Raw genomic sequence first — 23249 nt, 5'->3', positions numbered from 1 at the left:
TTTGTAACTGTCTTTCCTGCGTTGTGTAGTTTGTATTAATTGTCCTGGTTTTAAGCAAAGAGCCTTAGATAAAAAAGACTTGCAGAGGTTGTCTGTCATTGCAAGCTCTTACGCAGTTATCAGCAGATCCTAAATTACCAAATAGTCAGTTTTATCTACTGATTAGTGTTAACTTATAAACTTTCAGGTGGCTGCATTGAAATAGATTTTAGGCAAGGATTATGTGGGCTTTAGTAATGGGTTTAGGTGAACTACGGGAGATTAGGCCTTCAAATGTCACTAATACACTAAACTCCTCACCTCCACTCACTAAGAAGCACACAAATATGCTTCCTCAAATCCACAACCCATCTCATCAGCCAATCAATCACAACTTAAGCTTCTGCTTGAGCTCATCTATTAGCAAACTTGGAAGCTAGAAGTGTGAAGACTTGTTCTGTAACACGAAAAAATGTCCTTAGGGTTTGGATGATGCTCACACATGTAAACAGTACAAGGCTGGTTGGGTGTTTGGAAAAAACAAAAATGCATGCTTGTTAAAAAGGCAAATGCCCTGTCATGCAAGTCTGCATCTGGCTTGCATAAGCAGAGTTGTGAGAAAATGTTTTGAAACTATCTGAAAATGAAAACGAAGCAAGAACTTCACTCTTTCGCTCTTTTACATAAACCTGTTGTGAATGGAGATATTATCAAGTGCATGTCAGCATGTTTCAAGGTGATGGTGTGCTACTGCTTGGAGATCTGCCAGGAAGAAGGGATAAATTTACCAATACTCATAAGGTATTTGGTTATGGACTGAGGCCAATGAATGCTGTGTATGACTTAAAAAGCAACTGCTTGACATTGAGAAGCCCCACGTGAGGGAGGTTATGAAAGTATATGTATAAAGTGCAGGCAAATATCAGTTCTATCTGTCAATCTCAATGAAACACATAAGGCATCTGTGACAATAATTATATGCTTATAAAAGTACACAATAGTAAATACGTAGCAAATAAATTTACTGTCTCTCTTAAAGGGATAGTTTACATTACATTTACGCAGTGTTGTAATGTAACGAAGTACAAATACTTCGTTACTGTACTTAAGTAGAATTTTCACATATCTGTACTTTACTTCGTTATTTATATTTCTGACAACTTTCACTTTTACTCCACTACATTTCCTAAATAAAATGTGTACTTTTACTCCGATACATTTCTCCTAACCATCTTCGTTACTCGTTACTACAAATTAAAGAATTTTCAGAAGAAATTTGAGTTGGTGACGTAATGCCTGTTTGTTGTCATGTCAACCGCCAAGCACAAAGAAGAAGAAGTCCTGCTTGTCCGGGCATGTCACATTATTGATGCCATCATGGAAGCACCTGCTGCAGGCTCTGCTGCTAACGTTACCACCCCGGTAGCAGATGACAAGCATCTCGACTACAGTGGCGAACTTGGTGAACTCCGTGGTGGTGACGAAGATAACATTACACACCCGTGGCCGTATTTGCAAGAAATATTTTCGTACATTGGAGTGAAAAATTCTTTCTACCGGATTAAGTGCCTGTAAGCGGGTTTCCATCACTCTGGTTTTATTCGCATTTTGAAGTTTCGCATCAGAAACGAGTGATGGAAATGCCAAATTTCGAATTAAAAACCCTTAATTCGCAAAAAAGTTTTTACGCTCGCTTGTGGTTTTTCATTTTTGCGAAAAAGGGTTAATGCGAATAATGGGAGATGGAAAAGCATTTGCTGAATAAATTCCTCCAAAAAGTCACGTAACTGCAGGAGATGGCATAACCTGACTAACCAGAGTAATGATCTTGTGACACAGCATCAGAAATGTTGTGATGGTCATTCTTAAACGCCAAAGTCGTCAAGTATTTCTGTAATTGCCTCTTAGAACTTGTTTCCTAATCGTCTGCTTGGGCAAGTATTATTATATATGAAAACTTCTCACGGTCGGGTGTGGAGTGGAAGAACCCAATTGCAGGCAGCAGGGATGAAGGGGTTAGCAAAACAGATTTTATTTAACAAAGAAACAAACCAAAAAATCCACAATGGGGAAAAACGGACACAGTAACAAAACAAAAGCTCAAACAAGGCTTCCCTCGATGGGGCAAAATTAGAAAAAATAACAAAACAAACTTACGACACAACGTCAAAATCAACAGGCAAGGTAAGGGTGGACAAGGCAAGACGAGGGGTAACCAAAGACATCTTTAAACAATGACCTAGCAACAAGACAATGAAACAAGAAGGCAATATAAAGGCAAGACAAACGAGGGATAATGACACAGGGCAGGTGGGAAACATTAGACACGGCAGGGAAGCAATACATGAAATGAGAGGGGCGGGGCCAATGACAAGACACGAGAAAGCACATGAGATGTAGAAAACGTAAACAACTCATGGCTCTCTCACATAAAACCTAAGGGCTCCGTCCCGATCCTGCCACATGACTAGAAATACAGAACCAAGAAGGCAGGACCGTGACAAAAACTATTATATTCAGTGGCTTCTCTTACTTTTCTTACTGATATTTAGTGCCAGTTTATCAGGAAGTGACGGTTGACTAGTTGGATGGAAACGGTGCTTATTCGCAAATGTTTTATGCGATATTACAATTTTGCGCATAAGCTAAATTGGCAACTTTGGATGGAAACCCGGCTTGTTATGCCTACCGAGTCACTGAAATATTGGCATTAAAAAACTCCCCGTCCAACCTGAAGAAGCACATCGAGGTAGGTTAAATTAATTTTACATGAACGTTACATCAACATTATTTAACATGAATTAGTTATCATAAGCCTGTTCAGATATCTGGCTAACGTGATGGCCAGACTAACGTGTGCTAGTTAACTTTTCTGATTAACCAATGTGCAGATATTTAACAACACCAATGATTTTCCCTCCTAAGTAATTCAACACAAAACTCTTGAAGACATGTCCATCATACTGAAATGGTTAATAACGGTTTCTGGTATAGCCTAAGTGGCGGCCGAATATTTCCTAGGTAAATTAGCGTTACACCGGTGGAGGGATTTTTTTTAGACCACATTAGGCTAATTAATGGCAGGTTACAGAGGAGCGTTCAGGATTACTCACGTCTTCAAAAGCACCGTGCATTTTGTTGAACTTGAGATTTGCTTTGATTTAATTACCTCAAAATTCTAACCATTCACTTTTTTTAAAATACCTTTACTTTTACTTTTAATACTTAAGTACATTTTATATCAGACAATTACTTTTGATACTTAATAAGTACACTAAATGTCAGGTACTTTAAGACTTTTACTCAAGTAATATTTTAAAGGGTGACTTTAACTTCTACCAAAGTCATTTTCTGGTAAGATACTTGTACTTTTACTCAAGTATCGCTTTCAAGTACTTTATACAAGACTGCATTTACGCATTTGGCAGATGCTTTTATCCAAAGCGAATTTCATTGCATTAAATGTGTTGCTAACTATGTGCAATCCCCTGGGATCAAACCCATGACCTTGACATTACTAGCGCCATGCTCTAACCACTGAGCCACAGGTTCACCCCAAAATGGAAATTCTGTCATCATGTACTCTCCCTCATGTCACTCCAAACCTGTATGAGTTCTTGTCTTTTGCAGAACACAAAAGAAGACACTTCTCAAAACATTTTCTTTTGTGTTCATATACAAATTTTGAACAACATTAAACAACATAAATAAAATATTTTTGGAGGAACTATCCCTTTGAACAAAACAACTTTATGAATATGAGCTTGGTGCTGGTAAAACACCCCCTCAAAACACTAATGGTACAGCCACCAGAGGTAAAAGATTTAAAATGTGAGATAGGCTAGGTAAAATGCGCATTATAAAACAGTCAGTTCTGGTCCTTGATTCTGATTGGCTGAGCCGAGTTCTAAGCCCTTATAAAATACCCCGATTTATAACGGCTGACTGCCTTACATAGCCTGAATATCACTTTATTTACTTTATTTTATGATACCTTGCTACGCATATGGAATAACCGTTTTATAAAACCAATAAGCCCCGCGAAGCAGTGGGTTACAGTGCATTTTATAACAGCGAAGGCCGTGTTCAGACCTGACTTCTTTTTCGAAGCTTCTAGCGTCTGTTTTACATTAATCCTATGGACTAAACCGTGTTTTTAAAAAACGTCCTGAGCGTTTTTTTAAACGCCAGCTCCGGCGTCTTTTTCTGCAGCCCATGGCGTCTTTTAAGTTGAAAAAAGTTCAACTTTTCTGAAAAAAAAACGCCCTACGTCAAGATCGTTTTCCCCAGCTAACCAATGACAAGCGAGTAGCGAGACCTGTCGTTTCCATAACAACATGCGAGGAAGGTGATTGGTCGAGCAGGATCCTTCTCTAAAAAATAAAATGGTGGCCGAAGCGCTGCTTTGAACACATTTTTATATGAATTAAAGTTTATTTTTCACCTTTAATAACTTTCGATTGCATTTCTAGCGAGAAATTAGTACTGTAGTTTTAAAATATGTGGTTGGTTTTTGCAAAGACGGTCTCTGTTTATAATTCAAATAGACTTCCGTTACCCTGCCTATATGAATCCTGTGTGCTGAGCTGCCTTCATGCACAAACGCTGCCAGCTTTTCATTTTACTAAAAAAGCGCTCTTGTCAACTTTTTCTTTTCAAAAAAGACGTCAAGTGTGTTCATGGCCTTACCCACTGCTTCTTGGGGCTTATTGCTTTACTACAATAAATAAAGACTACATCTCCACTGCCATCTTGTGTTCAAGCACTATACTGAAGGAATAGAGCATGGGGAAATAAGAAATAGTGAGAAATTTATTTTGAGTATTTTGAAATGTTCTTTTTTTGTACAGTTGTTCTGTTGTATCTTTTCTGATGACAGAATATCGTGCGAATGTCAATTAATATTATGAAAACAAATCAATTGACAACAATCAATAATAATCGATGGTTGTCAATTAATATAAAAAACGACAAATGCTGCACCTTTGTCACTCAAACATTTTGTCTGCATTGCTCAATATCAATAACGTACACTGAACGAGCTCAATAATGTGAGGAACGTGTTCTCGGGCGGAAATGGGGGTGGGGGTATGACGAGCATGTTCGATGGGAATCGCGTAAGGGAGGGGACGCTTGTACCGCAGAACCCGGATGCTGATGCTGCTCGTGTCGGATGGGGAGAAGAAATATAGAGAGCTAGAAAACAGAGAAAGGCCCTGCTGACAGTGAGAGCGAAATTCTACAGAACCGAATCTTTGGTCGTAAGGCAACCGACCCGAGTGGACCAAAGCCGAACAAGCCATTGCGACGACTGTAACCCGAAAGCGAGATTAAAAGGATGACACCACTCGCGGTAGCCGAGGCGACGGGAGGAGAGCGAGAAGATGCTGTGATATGCACATAGCCAGCGCGAGAGGGAGGGAGGGAGAGAGCGAGGGAGGGAGGGAGGGGGAGAGGAGTCTCCTACGCTAGTTAAAGATGCTTGTTTTTTGACCAGGAATGTCTTCTGTAAAAATAAAGCGAGAGATTTTTGCACAAACACTATAGCTCACAATAGTGCAATGTACACACGGGACGTGCACCGTGGATTCGTTGGTGGATGTTACTGAAGACACCGGGGCTCTCCTTCGCGATAGGGTGGCTGTTTTCTCCCTGACAATTCTCCTGTATTTCCGGATGTGAGGCCTGGGATAAATCGTAGTTTATCGCAGGCACGGGACGCTCATTTTTCTCGTCCTGAATTTGATTCAAATAAGACGAAACACGTCATGCAACGGAGCTTTGATGCATCTTTGACAAATGAGGAAAAAACTACATTCAGATCGGAGCAAGAATGCATAAATGTATCATAAACCAAATGTGCGGTTGTTTCGCAGGATGGATATGGCTAAGTTTTTAATAAATAGGCCACTTCCAGTTTGACAATACCGGTAGGCTAAATGAATATATTTTAACAGAAAACATACCGGCAAATGCACTGATGACTTTACCATCTGTCTAATATTCTCGCTGTCTTAAATAATCATATAGCCTAATAATAACAAGAATTAGTTTGCTGTTGTTCGGAACGCTTTTCTGATACGGTATCGGCCCATATACTGACAGATCTTACCGTGTTCCCTCATCATATACATATCCCGGGTCGTTTAAATCGCAACAACAACTGTAGTTTTAGCATATAGCCTCGGCTGGACACATACCCAAGTTATTTTATTTTTATATATTTACAAACGGAAAAGGTTACCGATGCATTTCGATCAACTTTAAGGAGACGGCAGATGTTTGGGAGTAGGCCACGGCATTGACATCACGCATCAGCATCCCTGTGTCATCGCTCACCGTCTGTGATGTCTGTACGGCGGAGCTGTTATGTGATCAGGACATATTTGAAAACACGCTGATTTTTCCCACTTACATTGTGACATAAAATCGCATTTGAACGAAATGTCCAGTAAGGAGTTGTCGGGGAGTCAGGCAGCTCAGTATGTCGGGCCCTATCGACTGGAAAAGACGCTGGGAAAGGGCCAAACAGGTAAGAGCATATCCTGTTTGGGATAGTAGGGTTCACTTAGTGCATTAAAATACATTTTGTTCTATTTCACGCGTCCCGTTCAATAATTGGTCTGTTGAAAGATTTCGTTGGCAACAATTTAATCTTTTAATGTGAGTGCGGAGGAATTAAAGTAGTAATTCAACGATATAACAATATAATGGCAATGTTGCCATGTTTAATGTCATAAGTGTGTTTGTGATTTATTTGTCCTGAGTCTGAACGTATGGTGTGTTGTTTGTTCAGGAATAAAGATCACAGAGAACCTGTTTGTCAATAAATGGTAACTGGAATATGCACAAGAGTGATTCAGATACAGTATATATAAGAGACAGTGCATTAATAATTGACTTTATTGTGTATGAACAGTGTGTTTTTACTATTTCCTTTATTTTCGTGTATTATTGAGTAGTGTTCTTCATATGCCGAGTATTAAGTACTGCTGTAAATTTATTTTCTGGTGAAGTTGTAAATGGACCTTGATTTCAGTAAATGGTGCATGTGTTGCAAACCTGACATCCACTTTCGCTTGGTGCAGGCCCATCTGGGCTTATCTAGTCCTGTCTGGACCTGTAAGATCTTGTGAAAGTGTTTTGATTTCATGCCTCAAACACATTATTTCTGGAATCATTGTGGTGAAAATATAAAAAATAGGCAAATTGCTCATGAATCGTCAGTATGGAAAGACTTAAAGTACGCATGTGACTTCATCAAATAACACATGGTCAGAGTACACATTTTAATATGAACATTGCCTAATTCGGAACATGTCTATTGAAGACTGTACATGTTGTATTGCAGGTCTGGTGAAGTTAGGAGTTCACTGTATTACAGGACAGAAGGTGGCCATAAAGATAGTTAACAGAGAAAAGCTTTCAGAGTCTGTTCTTATGAAAGTAAGTTTTGCGTACTCACTGACACAAAACTACACGTACTGAATCTTCTTAAAAATGTGTTGTTTCCATCATTTCCTGCTTTCACTGCATTTTACGTACAGTAGCTTTCCTATAACACAGCTGCACATCCCAAACTGCTTTATTAACCACAGTTTATGCTGTCTGATCTGTGCTAAAAGAAACACTAGTCTTTCCTTTCTAAATCATTTTTGTCTACTGTTGATTGTCAGACTGTTGTTGTTTATATATTGATTCTATTAACTCGCTCTAAATTCAAAATGATCTTTGGTCTTCATCATCTTTGCAAAAAAGAAAGTCATTCCTTTTCTCTTTTCAACTTTCCTTCAATGTTCCTCGCTCTCCCCATTTCTGCAGGTGGAGAGAGAGATAGCTATTCTTAAACTAATAGAACACCCTCATGTCCTTAAACTGTATGATGTGTACGAGAATAACAAATATCTGTAAGTACTCTTCTGTTTCTCCACACATCTGAAGCATGCCTGGCCTTGTCTTGTATAGACTTACATCCTGCCTTCTCTGGAGATGTGCCTGTGAGTTTGTGATCATCTTTGTGCACGTTTTCATAAATATATTTCACTGTCCGTCTTTTAGGTATTTAGTACTGGAGCATGTGTCTGGTGGGGAGCTATTTGACTACCTGGTAAAGAAAGGCAGATTGACCCCTAAAGAGGCTCGGAAATTCTTCAGACAAATCATATCTGCTCTGGACTTCTGTCACAGTCACTCTATATGGTAAACGTTTCTTTTTAGATTTTTTTTCAGTGTGCTGCATACACAGATTTTTTTCTAGGTATTTTTCCCCTAATATTTTTGCGTGGTCAGCATAAAAGTGTATCACTATGTATTGCAACTTTAAGATGTGTAAAAATGTCCTTTTTTGTATATAATTATTCAGGACTGATCGTCTGATGGATTTTTTGAACCAAATATTGTCTCCAGGTTTGCTTTTTAGTTTATTCTCCTTGTCTCCCAAGTACACATATGAAAACACTCTACTTGTCTTTTTTCAGCCACAGAGATCTTAAACCTGAAAACCTCCTGCTGGATGAGAAGAATAACATCAGAATTGCTGACTTTGGTATGGCTTCCCTACAGGTTGGGGACAGTCTTCTGGAGACCAGTTGTGGGTCAGTAGTTTATGTGTTCATGTGTGTGTAATACTGTGTTACTGAAGTATTAATGATCCGTGATGTGTATCTGCAGATCACCTCATTATGCATGTCCTGAGGTCATCAGGGTAAGTGATACTGTATGTTTTTATGGGATAAACACCACATGCTTTAATGTATAGATCTCATACACTAGATCTCACAAAAACAACAAATGTTTCTGTATTTATCTGTACTGTTTCCATAGGGTGAGAAATATGATGGACGCAGGGCAGATGTGTGGAGCTGTGGAGTAATCCTTTTCGCTCTTCTGGTGGTAAGCGTGACATTTTGTTTTATGTCAGTATCTTCTTTACGTACTTTTTAATTTTATTTAAAGAAAAGTAGTGTCTAAAGAGAAAGGTGCACATACAGTATGTGTAATGTCTCAAAACTGCATGCAGCTACTGTATATTAAAGTCTTGAGACTTACCTGAATGAATTCACCTTTTATCCAAAGCGACTTGCAGAGAGTTCAGGGAGCAATAAAGCGATATGTCATACAGGAGCAATAAAACATTAGGTCCTAATACCAAGTTACTAGTTTCAACAAAAGCCAGAACAATACCTGTTGAGAGAATGAACCTGTTTTTCTCATTTGTCTGTCAAGTATTCACAGAAGAGATGGGTTTGGGACTGAGTTAGGAAGAATGTACCACCAGGAAGGAGTTGTGAAGGAGAATGAGCCCTTTTAAGAAGGCAATACAAGATGCCGCTCGTTTGCTGAACGCAGGGTTCTTGATGGGTTGTAGGAGGGTGTGAAAGTATGCCAGTGCAGATCCAGTGATAGTCCTTTAGGCAAGCATTAGTGACTTGAATCTGATACGGGCTTCAACCGGTAGCCAGTGGAGAGAGATGAAAAGGGGTGTCACATGAGCCCTTTTGGGCTGTTGGAAGACGAGGCGTGCTGCTGTGTTCTGAACCAGCTGGAGTGGTTTGATAGCCTCTTGCACTCAGAAATGTGTGTGTAATGTCTTACCTCACAGGGAGCGCTACCCTTTGACCACGACAACCTGCGGCAACTGCTGGAGAAGGTGAAGAGTGGAGTGTTTCACATGCCTCACTTCATTCCTCCAGACTGTCAGGCTCTCCTCCGTGGCATGATTGAGGTCAACCCTGAGAAACGCCTGACGGTATGCATATGCATTTATAACCATACACTATATGTACAAGTCAAATATAACCATCATACCAAACTTAAACTATATGGACAAAAGTATTGAGATGTCCCCTTCTAATAAACATGTGTATCTATTCCATTAATTCCACTCAAATCCAATATTAATGTTATACCATATTTAAGAAATTTAAATTTAAGAAACTGTACCCCTGTTGGGTAGTCATAGCAAAGGTGTTCAGCTGGGTTCAAGTCTGGTTCTATGCAGACCAGTCAAGTCCTTCCACACTAGACTGATTCATATGAAGGTATTTTTGGTGCAAAACAACTGAGCGCCTGTGAGAGTGGAACTTGTAGTTGTAGAGGTCGGCCACACATGTGTATCAGTAAATTTGAAGTCAAAATTTGAAGTTGCAAACTTGAAGATTTTTTTCCTCTCCCGCAAACACAACACAACAGTTACGCCTTCTTGAATCCTTCAGTGCAAGTGCACAAATCCAGTTCTACAAATCACAAACTAAGGTACTCATGCACTCACATCTTTTGCTACGATTGCTGCAGTAAACATGGTGCAAAACACATTCACACACCTGCACCAAAAGCAAGCGTTCACAGATGAGTTTATGTGAATTCATGCAGTGAGAGCTGAATGCTTGTCAAATATTTTCTCACAAATTAAAGGTTTTATTCTTGGACATCTTTCTAACACAAACACAAGAACATAACTACAACTGCTTGAATCTGCTGCTGCGAGTCTCTGACACAAGTTCGCACACTCTCTCATTTTGCACCACATATCTGTGTGATGTATAGAGCAAAAGTGATTTGTGCTAGGGGTGTTCGGTTCCGGGTTTTTTGGAGTCGACTCCGATTCTCGACTCCCACTTTTGGAGTCGATGGAATCGACACATCGACTCCATTTATTGTCATTCAAAATGGGCTCAGGAATACGAATATAAAATAAATGAATGAACTTCAGCTTGGGAACTTTGGGCTGGCAACCAATCTCCAAAGTCAAATACTCATGCATTTGTGAAAAGAACACCATCACCAGACCAGTTACTCCTTTCTGGTCCTAAACCGATGTGGTTTTCCAAGAGCACGCAGCACAAGGACATGAAGGTCCAGATCTAACCATAGCTGTACACTTATGGTAAAGCTCAGACATTTCGTTTCCTTTATTATTTTTATCATTTTTTATTGCATCGATTTTGGAGAGTTACAGTTACACAAATGAATATGTTTTGTACTTAAAGACACCGCGTTTCATCATTTTGAATTGAGGCTCCGTAAATGTGCGCTAAACAAGCCTAAAACATTTATTTATTTATTTTCGTTTAGGCTAAGTTCAACACATTTTAAAAAAAGGCGTTGAGCCTACCTTGTGTTCTTTTCTTAATGTAACTCATTGCCTTTCTGTGTTGGGCATTTAACAATAAAAAGTATTTAAAAATATCAACATTTCATTTTAAATCCAACAAATATGCTATAATAATAACCCAGCAACAAGAACTTAATATATGATTTGTGACTTCCTGGCTGTTGCTGATTTTTTACGTTTTTAAGCTTGATGAAACGCTTTATAATTTGTTTCCACAAACTTGATTTTAATTTGTGTCCAGTTATGCGCACAGTCTCGCTTTCATTTAAAGCAACTTACAAAGTCTTAACAGTCGTTTAGAGAAATAAAAGCTTGAAGAGTGACAGACGAAATATGGGAGAGTTTTTAATAAGAATTTGAGAATTTAATGTGATCGGATTGAAGGTGAAGAATGAATGGGAAATATTGCGTGCCCTTTTGTGAGAGAACCAGTAGGCGTCGCTCGTGCAGTGTTTTGGATCGGATGTAAACGTGTACAATCAGAGAGAGTGGAGGTATGACTTTTACCTGATTGGTTTTTAAATGTTATTCGTTGCTTTGCGCCAATCACAAAGACAATTTAACCGATTTGAGTCAATGACAACATTAAAAATTATGGAGTCGACTCCTGTCTTGGAGTCGATTCTGACTTTAGGGACATTAAGAGTCGAGGAATCGACTCTTTTAGAGTCGACTACCCATCCCTAATTTGTGCACTTGCAGAGGCCAAACCAGCTAATTTTGACGCCCAGCAGGTGGCGCCCTAACGCGCAAGTGATGGAAAAGTCCGTGAGAATCATCCCGAGCTGCTTTTTTTCTGAAATCACTAATCGTCATAGAATACATTGGTTTAGTTTAAATAAGTATGCTGGTCAGCTACATTGACAATCCCTTACGAAAATTAAACATGGTTTTACTACAGTTAAACAAACAAAAAACACGTTTTTCTTACAGTTAAAACAAGAAAATATGGTTACTGTAGTAAAACCACGGTTACCACAAAATAACTGATTTTCAAAAACCATAGTTAAACCAATTGCTGTAGTAAAACCATGGTTTTGCCAATAGTGCTACAAAACATGGTTTTACTCTTTTATAAAAAAAGAATTCGTAATGGATCAGTGTTTCTGAATTAGGTATTATTATTTCACAAAAGGTAGCTAGCGCCTGCTCTGATAAGTTTGCTATTCAATCGTCTCATATTAAATGACACCGTCATATTAAACTATTCCTTGTATTTTCTTCTGCCTAACTTTATAGAAAAATGACAGATCAGGGTGTCTTCGCAGGTGTGTAAAACCATTTTACGTTTGTTTTATATTGGTTTTATTTAGATGAGCAATGAGCACTGAGTTACCTGAGAGCAACACGGTACTTGTTTCAAGAGGAATGATCCGTATCGTTCGATCGGTCGTTTTTCTATTTAATAACGAAAGTAAACAATTAAGAAACTTAACCTTTTATTCCTCAGTTCCGCGCGTTCCAATTCCAATAGCTTTCATTCTTAGACAAAGTCGCGCCACCTAGAGTCTTGGAGTGTGATTTGCTATTGTTACACGCGAAAACGTCATATTCTTAAATAAGGCTGCTTTTCAGATCTTACATGTGTGAGTTATAATAATACATTAATGTATGGTACAAAAAGCCATTTAAAACATCAATCTTGTGTAGAATTATTGTATAATGAATGTGTTTCATTGTATTCGCTTATTGTGTTCCTGTTGATGGTGTTAGAAATAACAATGTTTCACACTTGAGGTCATTTTGTATGATTGTATTAGTTTTATTGTTTTATGGTTAAAAAAACTGCAGCATTATTTTAAAAGAAACATCATTTAAATCAAACATACATACTGTAAAACAAATTATAAAAATTACAATTTTTTATTTGACCAGTTTGGCTGGCTTAAACACACTGGCCGAGCAAAAAGGACAGTGGTAATTCCTGCAACAGTTGGTACATTGCTGCAACTCAGGTAAAGAATTACCTTGCTGAATCGTTGGATGTCTCTACAAGAGATAAATGCAAAACATAATTACAGGTGCTGGTCATATAATTAGAATATCATCAATAGTTGATTTATTTCACTAATTCCATTCAAAAAGTGAAACTTGTATATTATATTCATTCATTACACACAGACTGATATATTTCAAATGTTTATTTCTTTTAATTTGATGATTATAACTGACAACTAATGAAAATCCCAAATTCAGTATCTCAGAAAATTAGAATATTACTTAAGACCAATACAAAGAAAGGATTTTTAGAAATCTTGGCCAACTGAAAAGTATGAACATGAAAAGTATGAGCATGTACAGCACTCAATACTTAGTTGGGGCTCCTTTTGCCTGAATTACTGCAGCAATGCGGCGTGGCATGGAGTGGATCAGTCTGTGGCACTGCTCAGGTGTTATGAGAGCCCAGGTTGCTCTGATAGTGGCCTTCAGCTCTTCTGCATTGTTGGGTCTGGCATATCGCATCTTCCTCTTCACAATACCCCATAGATTTTCTATGGGGTTAAGGTCAGGCGAGTTTGCTGGCCAATTAAGAACAGGGATACCATGGTCCTTAAACCAGGTACTGGTAGCTTTGGCACTGTGTGCAGGTGCCAAGTCCTGTTGGAAAATGAAATCTGCATCTCCATAAAGTTGGGTTCGCAACCCCGGAACCGAACACCCCTAGCACAAATCACTTTTGCTCTATACATCACACAGATATGTGGTGCAAAATGAGAGAGTGTGCGAACTTGTGTCAGAGACTCGCAGCAGCAGATTCAAGCAGTTGTAGTTATGTTCTTGTGTTTGTGTTAGAAAGATGTCCAAGAATAAAACCTTTAATTTGTGAGAAAATATTTGACAAGCATTCAGCTCTCACTGCATGAATTCACATAAACTCATCTGTGAACGCTTGCTTTTGGTGCAGGTGTGTGAATGTGTTTTGCACCATGTTTACTGCAGCAATCGTAGCAAAAGATGTGAGTGCATGAGTATCTTAGTTTGTGATTTGTAGAACTGGATTTGTGCACTTGCACTGAAGGATTCAAGAAGGCGTAACTGTTGTGTTGTGTTTGCAGGAGAGGAAAAAAATCTACAAGTTTTCAACTTCAAATTTTGACTTCAAATTTACTGATACACATGTGTGGCCGACCTCTACAACTACAAGTTCCACTCTCACAGGCGCCCAGTTGTTTTGCACCAAAAATACCTTCATATGAATCATTCATTTCTTTTCATCTTGCTTTGTGCACGAGGTCATTGTCATGTTGGAATAAAAAGGGCCCTGCCCAAACTGATGCTATAAAATTAGAACACACAATTCTCTAGAATATCATTCAGTGCTGTAGCTTTAAGATTTGTGCTCACAGAAATGACTAAAGTAGTCAAACATGTTCATTGGAATGAAGCACCCCAATACTTTTGTCCATAAAGTGTATACACACTACTAATGTATCCATATATTATATATATCTTATATAAACATTATAGATAATAATAGTTACAGTTATTCCACATATGTGTTTATGATAATTGTTGTTGTTTGCTTATTTTATTTCTTAGTTGGAAGAAATACAAAAGCACGCCTGGTATCAGTAAGTATTCTTTGATGTACTTTGTAATTAAATACTTAGTTATAGTTACAGACTAATGAAAAAGATAATCACTCAATTCACTCAAAAATGAAAATTTTGCTATCTACTTACCCTCATGTTAGTTTAAGCATGTATTCTATATACACAACTCGATTTATAGTGATGTACATTATAGTGGTCACATCTGCCAAGCTTCAGAAACATCATGATAAGTAACATAAAATAAGTCCATATGACTTCTGCTGTGTCTTCTAAATCTACACAGGATCTTTGTGATGAACAGAGTGAAATTTGAGTCAGTATTTATTGAAAGTCCCGCCGTCTGCTATAGATTTCAAATGAAATGTTGCATCTATAGATTATGATCATTAATATTCAATCTTTAGCTTTTTTATAGTATTGATATCTAAAAAGATTTCTGGTGGCCATGTTTTACAGTGGATGGGAATATTTTAGTGTATAATAACTTGAATTATATGTTAAACACATACTGTATCATAAAGGTGTACATTTTATTGTGTAACAAAAAGTTATATTCCTTTTATTGTAGTTTTTGTTGCATTTAATGCTTACATGTCTTCACATCGATTTGTGTCTTACTGTCTCAGAGGGGGCAGGAATGAGCCGTGTCCAGAGCAGCCGCCCCCGAGACGCGTGTGCGTAAAGAGAATTCTGTCTCTTACCGATCTGGACCCTGATGTTCTGGAGAGCATGCATTCCCTGGGCTGCTTCAGAGACCGTGTTAAACTCACCAGAGACCTGCAGTGCGAAGAGTGAGTCAAAGAATTTCAGCATGTATTTTGAAAAGAACAGTACACATAAACAACATTTGTACATAAAACGGCTTGTATGAAATCGTAAGATCTTATCTTTTTTACGAAAGCGTGCTGCATTGTTTTAACTTCTTTTTGTCATTTCAGAGAAAACCAGGAGAAGTTGATCTAATATCTTCTGTTGGACAGGAAGGAGCGTTACCCCAGCTACGAAGATGAACATCTTCCAGCCAGAAACGATGTTGGTGAGTTTTCGCGGTTCAGGCCTGTGCACATTACTGTCACGTTCAGCCGAATACCATGAGAAATGTTGGTTACCTAGCAACCATCTCGCTCCTATAAGCCTGAAAGTAAGCCAGTTTCCTTAAAGGGTTCCAGTGTGCCTCTAAGGCAAACTTCAGTGATTTGTAAATGTAACATATTGAGGACTTGTTCCCCAAAATAAACAGATCAGGACCAAACCTGGGCTAAAAAGGGATTTCAAGGTGGAGATTCGTCATCTTGACAGGGGAGTTGATCTTCATTGTTAATAGGATGGTGTAGCGAGTGGAAGAACAGGTGGTACAGGTTCGATCAGAGTTGGACCTGCCAATGTATTCAGAGGAAATAGATCAAAGGTTGTCAGCCTGGCAGCAGTGCTGACATTTGAATTGTTTTGTGTGTAAAGCAAAACCTTAGATTTCTTTTTGGATATAGTTAGGCTTCATGTGCAATATGCTCATAAACTACCCTACCCTGCCTAAAACATAGATTTAATTGTTGTTATGGGAATTATATTGGTTTTAATAGAAACTAAAATGGTATACTGGTTATGTGATGGATTCTGGGGTGTTACAGTATGTGGCAGATTAATCCTATTGGAATAATGCCCCCCAAAAAAAGGAATTTTGTAATGGTTTTATTGGAATAATGGTTAATGGCTCATAATGGTATTTTATTGGAAACCCTGTGATGGTTTCTATCAGGTTTCTATTGTTTTTTCCAGGAGGGCACATTAGATGTTTGTGTTACAGTGGGTGTTTATGTGTTGTGTGATCAGATCCTCCTCGCAAGCGAGTGGACTCGCCCATGTTGACCCGTCACGGGCGCTGTCGGCCGGAGAGAAAAAGTCTAGAGGTACTGAGTGTAACAGAGCAGGGCTCTCCGACACCTCCACGCAGAGCACTGGATACCTCTGCACATAGCCAGAGGTACATGCACATTGTTTAAAATGATTTCATCTTAAAGCCAGACCACACTTTTCCTCTGTTTGCCTTTTCAATAAAATAAACATTTTGTTAACAATTTCTTACAAAATGTTGATAGGCTGCTAGTAGTCACACTTATGAACTGTAACAATATCCAAGTAAAGTTAAGTTAACATAATGAAAAGCATTGTGCATCTATGATGTCATGAAGCATGAAGACATGGTTGACTAACATGTCCCGGTGTTCTGCTAGATCTCGATCGGTTAGCGGAGCTTCAACCGGCCTCTCGTCCAGTCCCCTCAGCAGCCCCAGAGTAAGTTTCTCCACACCCTTCATTTTCAAGTTTACTGTACTCCAATATCTCCAGTGGAAAAATACACTACTATATTTAAGTAATATGCCTGTTTTTGTCACTGTTGTACGAACAGCAAAGCTGAAATGGGTTTAGGTGCTTTATGTTCATCTACCTCATACTGTCTTCATACCGGAGTCATTATTCACACCAAAGATTTCTCTCACACACATACACATTAACTGTATATATTTAATGGTCACGTGTTTAACCTGCAGTTTGCACTGTATAACCTACTGATTAACACAACTTACTAATATACACTAGATTTCACGAGCTTCTCTAAGAGCTGTGCATCACTTTCCTAACTCTCTCGGTTTAATACGACTGTTAATAATCATATACCATAGCTTTCATTAACTTTCATTACCATTGCTGTGTCCATCTCTCCATCTCTCCACCTCCTCTTTTTCCTCTCCATCCTTCTGTCCCTTTTCTTCCAACCTGTCAGAGCCCAGTTTTCACCTTCAGCCAAACTGAAGTCACATCTGCTTCCGCCACCCAGTCCAAAGACCCCAAAGCAGGAAGTTCCACAACGCCCCGGGTGTCCCAACGCGTGCCTGACCAAAAGACCCAGACCCTACCATCCAAAACCCCCTCCGAGCGCCCCCACCTGCAGTCTATGAAGTCCCTCCCCCTGCAAACTCCTCCGTCTCCCTCCCCTTCTCCACTCCTGTCCCCCATCCCTCGCTTCTTCTTCCCCACTCCTTCTGTCCTGAAGTCTGTCACTAAGACCATCTATCCTAACTCTGCCCATGTGTCGCAGGTTACCCCACAGGGCTCCCCACTCCCCACCCCTCTGGGGACCCCTGTGCACCATCCCCAGCACCCCCCTCCCACCCCGCCCTCCTCCTCCTCCTCTTCTTCCTCCTCACGAGCTGAAGGGGGTGGTGGTGTGGGTGGTGGTTCCCTCTCCCTAACTCCACCCTCCAGCCCTGGGGGGAGTGGTGGAATGGCTTCCAGTAGCTCCGCCCACTGGAGGACACGCCTCAATTCCTTCAAGAACAACCTTCTGGGTTCACCGCGCTTCCACCGCCGAAGGCTACAGGGTGAGAGAGGCATGAACCAATGACAGGACTTGTTGTTGTTAAGTGAAATGTATTAATAAATATACTGGTTTTGTGTTTCAATAGTTCCTACATCAGAGGACATGTCAAGTTTAACACCAGAGTCCAGCCCTGAGTAAGTGATGAGAGAAAAATAGCTGTAAAAGATGCATGTGACCTCACACGGTGACTGTAGTTTTTTAAAATACTCAAAATGTTTATACGACATCAGAAAGGTTGCAGATTGCAAAGCATTTTATTCATGTTACGTGTTGTACCAAAAGTTCTGTGTTGTGCCTTTATAACAACAACAACCTGCTCCTATGATCCAGTGTGCTTGTTTTGGATTTTTCAGCATTTCTTAGCCTTTTTTCTCTGAATGTGTAAAACAGCATTTGTGTGCTTGCAGAGTAAGCTTCTGTGTTTTTAAAGAGAACAGCCCTTTTAAAGTGTATATTTGTTTATATGTATAGTTGTATATAGCTAAATTAGTTATTACTCGTTAAATAAGTGGTCTTTATGAAGACCACTGAGCACTCTAATGACCATTTTGTCATTATTTACTCATGTTTAAACCATCTATGGCTTTCCTTGATCTTTGGATCCAAAGCACAGATTTTTTTAAAGTGGTGTTTTGTGTTTTCTGGTTACAATGGAAGTGAATAGGGATCATCTTCTCAAGCTTTAAAAGAACGCAAAAACTTTATAAAGTGACTCCACACGACTCATGCCATATATTTCAAGTGTCCTGAAACCACACAAATAGGTTTGGTGTAGAAATCCATTATTTGAGGACGTTTTTAATCTCTGTGTGTGCATTCACAAAAGTTAAAGCAAACCGGTAGTCAATGGGGTCCAAGAACTGTTTGGTTACAAGCATTCGTCCAAATATATTTCTCTGTGTTCAACCGAAACAAAGACATTTATACAGGTTTGGAACAACTAGAGAGTGAGTAATTCATGACAAAATGTTTAGGTGAACTATGCCTTTAAGCCTCTTTATTTTTTGCTGTAGGCTGGCCAAGAAATCCTGGTTTGGAAACTTCATCAGTCTGGAGAGGGAAGAGCAGATCTTTGTTGTGATTAGAGACAAACCGTTGAGCTCTATCAAGGCTGATATTGTCCACGCCTTTTTATCAGTTCGTATCCTTCCTTTCATTTCCTTTCGTCACGCTTTGCATGATGTTCATTCTGTTACGAACATTCAGACTTTGACCGCCTGCCTCTCTTCCTCACAGATTCCCTCCCTGAGTCACAGTGTCATCTCTCAGACAAGTTTCCGGGCAGAGTATAAGTCCTCCGGAGGTCCGTCCGTCTTCCAGAAGCCTGTCAAATTTCAGGTCGACATTGCCTTCTCTGAGGGAGAGAGAGAGCGAGAGAGGGAGAAAGAGAGAGACAGAGAGAGAGAAGGAAGGAGGGAGACTGGCATCTACAGTGTCACCTTCACCCTCTTATCAGGTATTTTGCGAGAGAGAGAGAGTCATTCTGGAATTTTTTTTGACAATAAAACACTGTTGTGTCTGTTTTGCAGGCCCAAGTCGCAGGTTTAAGAGGGTGGTGGAGACCATTCAAGCTCAGCTTCTCAGTACGCACGACCAGCCCTCTGTGCAAGCGCTTGCAGGTGCCAAAACCAATTCCTTCACAGAGTGACGAAATTTCAATAATGGCTCAAATTCTGTAGCATGTTTAGACTTCATCCCCTGCTGCTTCTTTCCTGTGTTCTCAGATGAGAAGAATGGGATTTCGTCTCGCCCACCTAGCACACCAACCCGTCAAAACTCTCGTCGTTCGGAGGGCGGGTGCGATCGCGGCGAGCGAGCGGATCGAGGAGAAGGGAGCAGTATTGGGGGTAGCGGAAGCGTTCTGCAAAGAAAAGGGTCTGGCAAGGATAAAACTCGTCTCCTTTCCTCGAATGGAACGCAGTCTCAGCCCTAAGTAAACTATTTAGAAATGCTATGGAACGGGTGGGGACGAGCCCCGTCCCCTGATATCCCCCAGACACGACTCCCTCATAGACCATCTGCACAACAAATAAAAACAGGTATATTCAGCCCCGGTTCTCACATCACTAGTGGAATTCCTGAGGTCCAGCTGCAATAGTAGGAGGGTCAGGAGTCTATCCACATGGAAGTGTTCTTACTCCTTGTCTGTAACAATGCAAATAATCACCAGAAGAACCAGAACACCACCGATGATATCAATTATCCTTCATCGGAGCAAAGGATTTGACAAGATTTATCAATTTAAACCTCAGCTATGAATCGTTTACCCAGCAACACTACAAACAAGGAGTTTGATGTCCATTGTCCGGTGATCTAATAGCAACAAACTATACCTGCATCCAAACAAACAAGTGGGACAGGAACGAATGTCTCCCAAACGTCATCTTCATCATAATTTTTACTATTATTATCATAAGCAATGGTCCATGTAAAAACCTGAATATCAAATTATCACAATGAGCTGTTTGAGAACAGAAAATATGTCAAATTTCTTCATTCTTAACACCCCCCGGAGCACAAAACAGGAATTCGCAAGCATCTTGTCAAGTAAGGGATATAGGGATTTGTTCAGTTTGGGAATTAGAGTAGAATATACAGTTTGTAACCCCAAAACACTACTTAAGGTTTTGACAGACCTATGTGGCTAAAACTCTATGAGGTAAGCCAAGATTATGCCTCCTACCTGAAGAAAATAGTGCTATTCATTCAAACCTGATTTAGATCCCGAACTTTGTGATATGTTTGTAGATCCAGAAATCGGCGTGTTTTGGAGAAAAAGCTACTGTTTGTCGCTCAGAAAAAAATTGGTAGGTCAAAGCATCTCAAATTGACCTCCTCACTCACTAAGTAGAGCGCAGGGGATGAGTAGGCATCTAAACTTCCTATGACATGTTCATACAGAGATTGAACAAGAGGAACAAATTTGCAAGAGTCAAGGTCTCTTGTGTTTAGAAAGAGGCAAGGAGAGGAAAAATCTATTTAAAAGCCCTTACCCTCCCCTCGTGTGATGCTTGCTAAGACTTTCAAAATGTATAGAACTCAGAAGAACATTTTGTTTTTTATTTTTGAGCTTTGAGCTGAGGTGTAAAATGTTTGCCATCAACAAAAAAACAGAAAATGAATGTCAAAACAAATGAAGATTTATTTATTTCTTTTTATTTCTTTCTTTCAAATTAGATGGATAAAAAGAGTGTTCAGGCCAAAGTTGACTGGGGTGGACTAATAAAGCCACAATTTAGATTTTTCCAACTAACAATGCTGCAAAATGTCCTTCTAATATCCTTTTCATTAGCCTACATGTTCCCATCTCATTTTCATTTCATTTGGAAAAAAGAAGCAAATTCACAATGGAGGATGCTAGAGAACAATTTTGAAAAGTGGGATGTCTCCCAGTCCCATGGAATGGAATAAACCCTCCAGGATGTACAATGTAGACTAAAGTGAACCTTACGGAACCAGTGGAACACAACAGAAGCCAGGCAGGAGTTTTCCAGCCCTCTGTGTTCACTCTCCATCTTTGAGAATGTTACCCAGACCAGAGCCCAAAGTTTCGGACTCGTGTGTACCAGGCCAGTCCTTTGTACTAGACGCGAGCAGTATTCTCTCTTTTTTCACACATGTACACACACACAGAGACACGAATAACTGTTGATGAGAAGACTCTCTTTCTCAGAACTCATGATATAAAACAAAATGAATGATAACTGGACTTTGAACCTGGAATGCACTGTCCTTAAAAGAGAATTGTATTGAAACAAATAGTTGTCCTTGCCCACCCTTGGGGAACGAGTTGTCTTAAGTGCAGAGTTAGAGTCAGTGGGGCTCATTCCGTTTATTGTTAGGAATGAGGGAAAACTGATCCTGAATATCCACTTAAAAAGCTCTTTGTCCAATGAAACTCTGCCCTGTAGCCCGGAATCTAACGTAATGCTCCTTTCTTCCGCCCTCTCGGTCCTCGCTTTTCCTGACGTGAAGAGCACTAAATGCAAAGCTCGGTTCTGCTCTGGTCCTCCCTCTGCCACTCTCTCATAACCGTGACATATAGTCCCCAAAAATAGACAGCCGATAAGAATAGCGTAAGGATAGACATATATACACTTCAGCTTCAGACTGTTTTGTCATCGTGTCCTGCGTGTCATTATGATGTTTTAAATGATAGCACATTGAATCTAGATGCAAAGTCGCAAAAACGACTAGTCAATCTGTTGAATGTTTAGGAGCATTGTTCATTATAGTAAGGGGTAGATCCTTATTTTAGTACACTCCAAATGCCTTAAATCCAAATATACAAAATGGTTAGCATCTGCACTCTCAAACATGCTCAGGGTCACGGTCGGACCCCATCATTTGCGAATGCCCAAGAGGCAGAGGAAACGCCAGAGCAAAACCCTGAATATGTTCTATGTTCAATGATGTTAATTCTCAGGCAGGGTACGTCTGGGAGTGTGCAAATACAGACTGTCTGGACACCAGCTTTGAGTGAATGTGAAATACACACCACATACTTTCTCTGTGTTCATGACACCGTCCTGCTCTGTGTTCTTACCTGGATGTGTCCGAACCTTCTCCCGTTCACATTATGCACTGAATGATATTCTGTTTTTGTCACTCGCATTTCCCTCGAAACGCATTCACCACAAGTATCACATGTATCCTTCGTCTTTACTTATTTACCATACATTATATACCTCGTCCTAATCCCGCCCCCAGTCATAGAGTTATACTTTAGTCCAAGCCCTTTCCCTCTTCTATCATTATATACATGCGCCCTGCCTGCCCCCAATGTATGCTCATCTCCCCAATCTCTGTTCATTGTAAACAGAAAATATTACTCATATCTTCATTCTTTATCCATTCAATATTCACCTGATGATTATTGATTATCTTTGTCGTCATTACTGATTACTCCTCTTAAGATTGTAAAGCTGTACTCTTTCTTCCCCATTGCGCACAGTAGGAACTTTTTTCATGAGAAATGCAAGTCATTAAATTGGAGGGGAAAAAATAATGACAAGAAAATAAATGTCTGTGTTATAATAAAAAATGAAAGTGCACTATTATTAATGCCTGTGATAAAGAACAATAAACAATACAAAAATGTTTCTGTGCAATTCCCTTCCTCTGCATATTTTCCCATTTACTCATTTCACCCCCATCCTGTTTTCAGAAAATGAGTGCTTGTATGACGTTTGGACGTCTCTTCCTCAGTGTTGTATGATGTCAT

At 39.6% G+C, this 23249-nt stretch overlaps 1 protein-coding gene across 1 annotated transcript; it reads left to right on the top strand.

Annotated features, from left to right (window-relative positions):
- The first annotated feature begins 5112 nt into the window (after nucleotides 1-5112).
- On the top strand, nucleotides 5113-23145 carry brsk1b (BR serine/threonine kinase 1b). Its single transcript, XM_057345752.1, is given in 19 exon segments — nucleotides 5113-6511; nucleotides 7331-7425; nucleotides 7801-7886; nucleotides 8038-8178; nucleotides 8457-8573; nucleotides 8650-8683; nucleotides 8803-8871; nucleotides 9581-9727; nucleotides 14633-14664; nucleotides 15273-15437; nucleotides 15585-15682; nucleotides 16477-16627; nucleotides 16878-16938; nucleotides 17429-18026; nucleotides 18111-18159; nucleotides 19039-19162; nucleotides 19262-19481; nucleotides 19555-19644; nucleotides 19750-23145. Coding segments are annotated over 19 exon segments (2574 nt in total). The 5' UTR covers nucleotides 5113-6423; the 3' UTR covers nucleotides 19959-23145.
- Nucleotides 23146-23249: the final 104 nt, after the last annotated feature.

This window comes from Triplophysa rosa, linkage group LG11, assembly GCF_024868665.1.
Source record: "Triplophysa rosa linkage group LG11, Trosa_1v2, whole genome shotgun sequence".
NCBI lineage: Eukaryota > Metazoa > Chordata > Actinopteri > Cypriniformes > Nemacheilidae > Triplophysa > Triplophysa rosa.
Note: the sequence above shows the minus strand (reverse complement) of the source record. Positions and strands in the feature narration are given on the sequence as shown.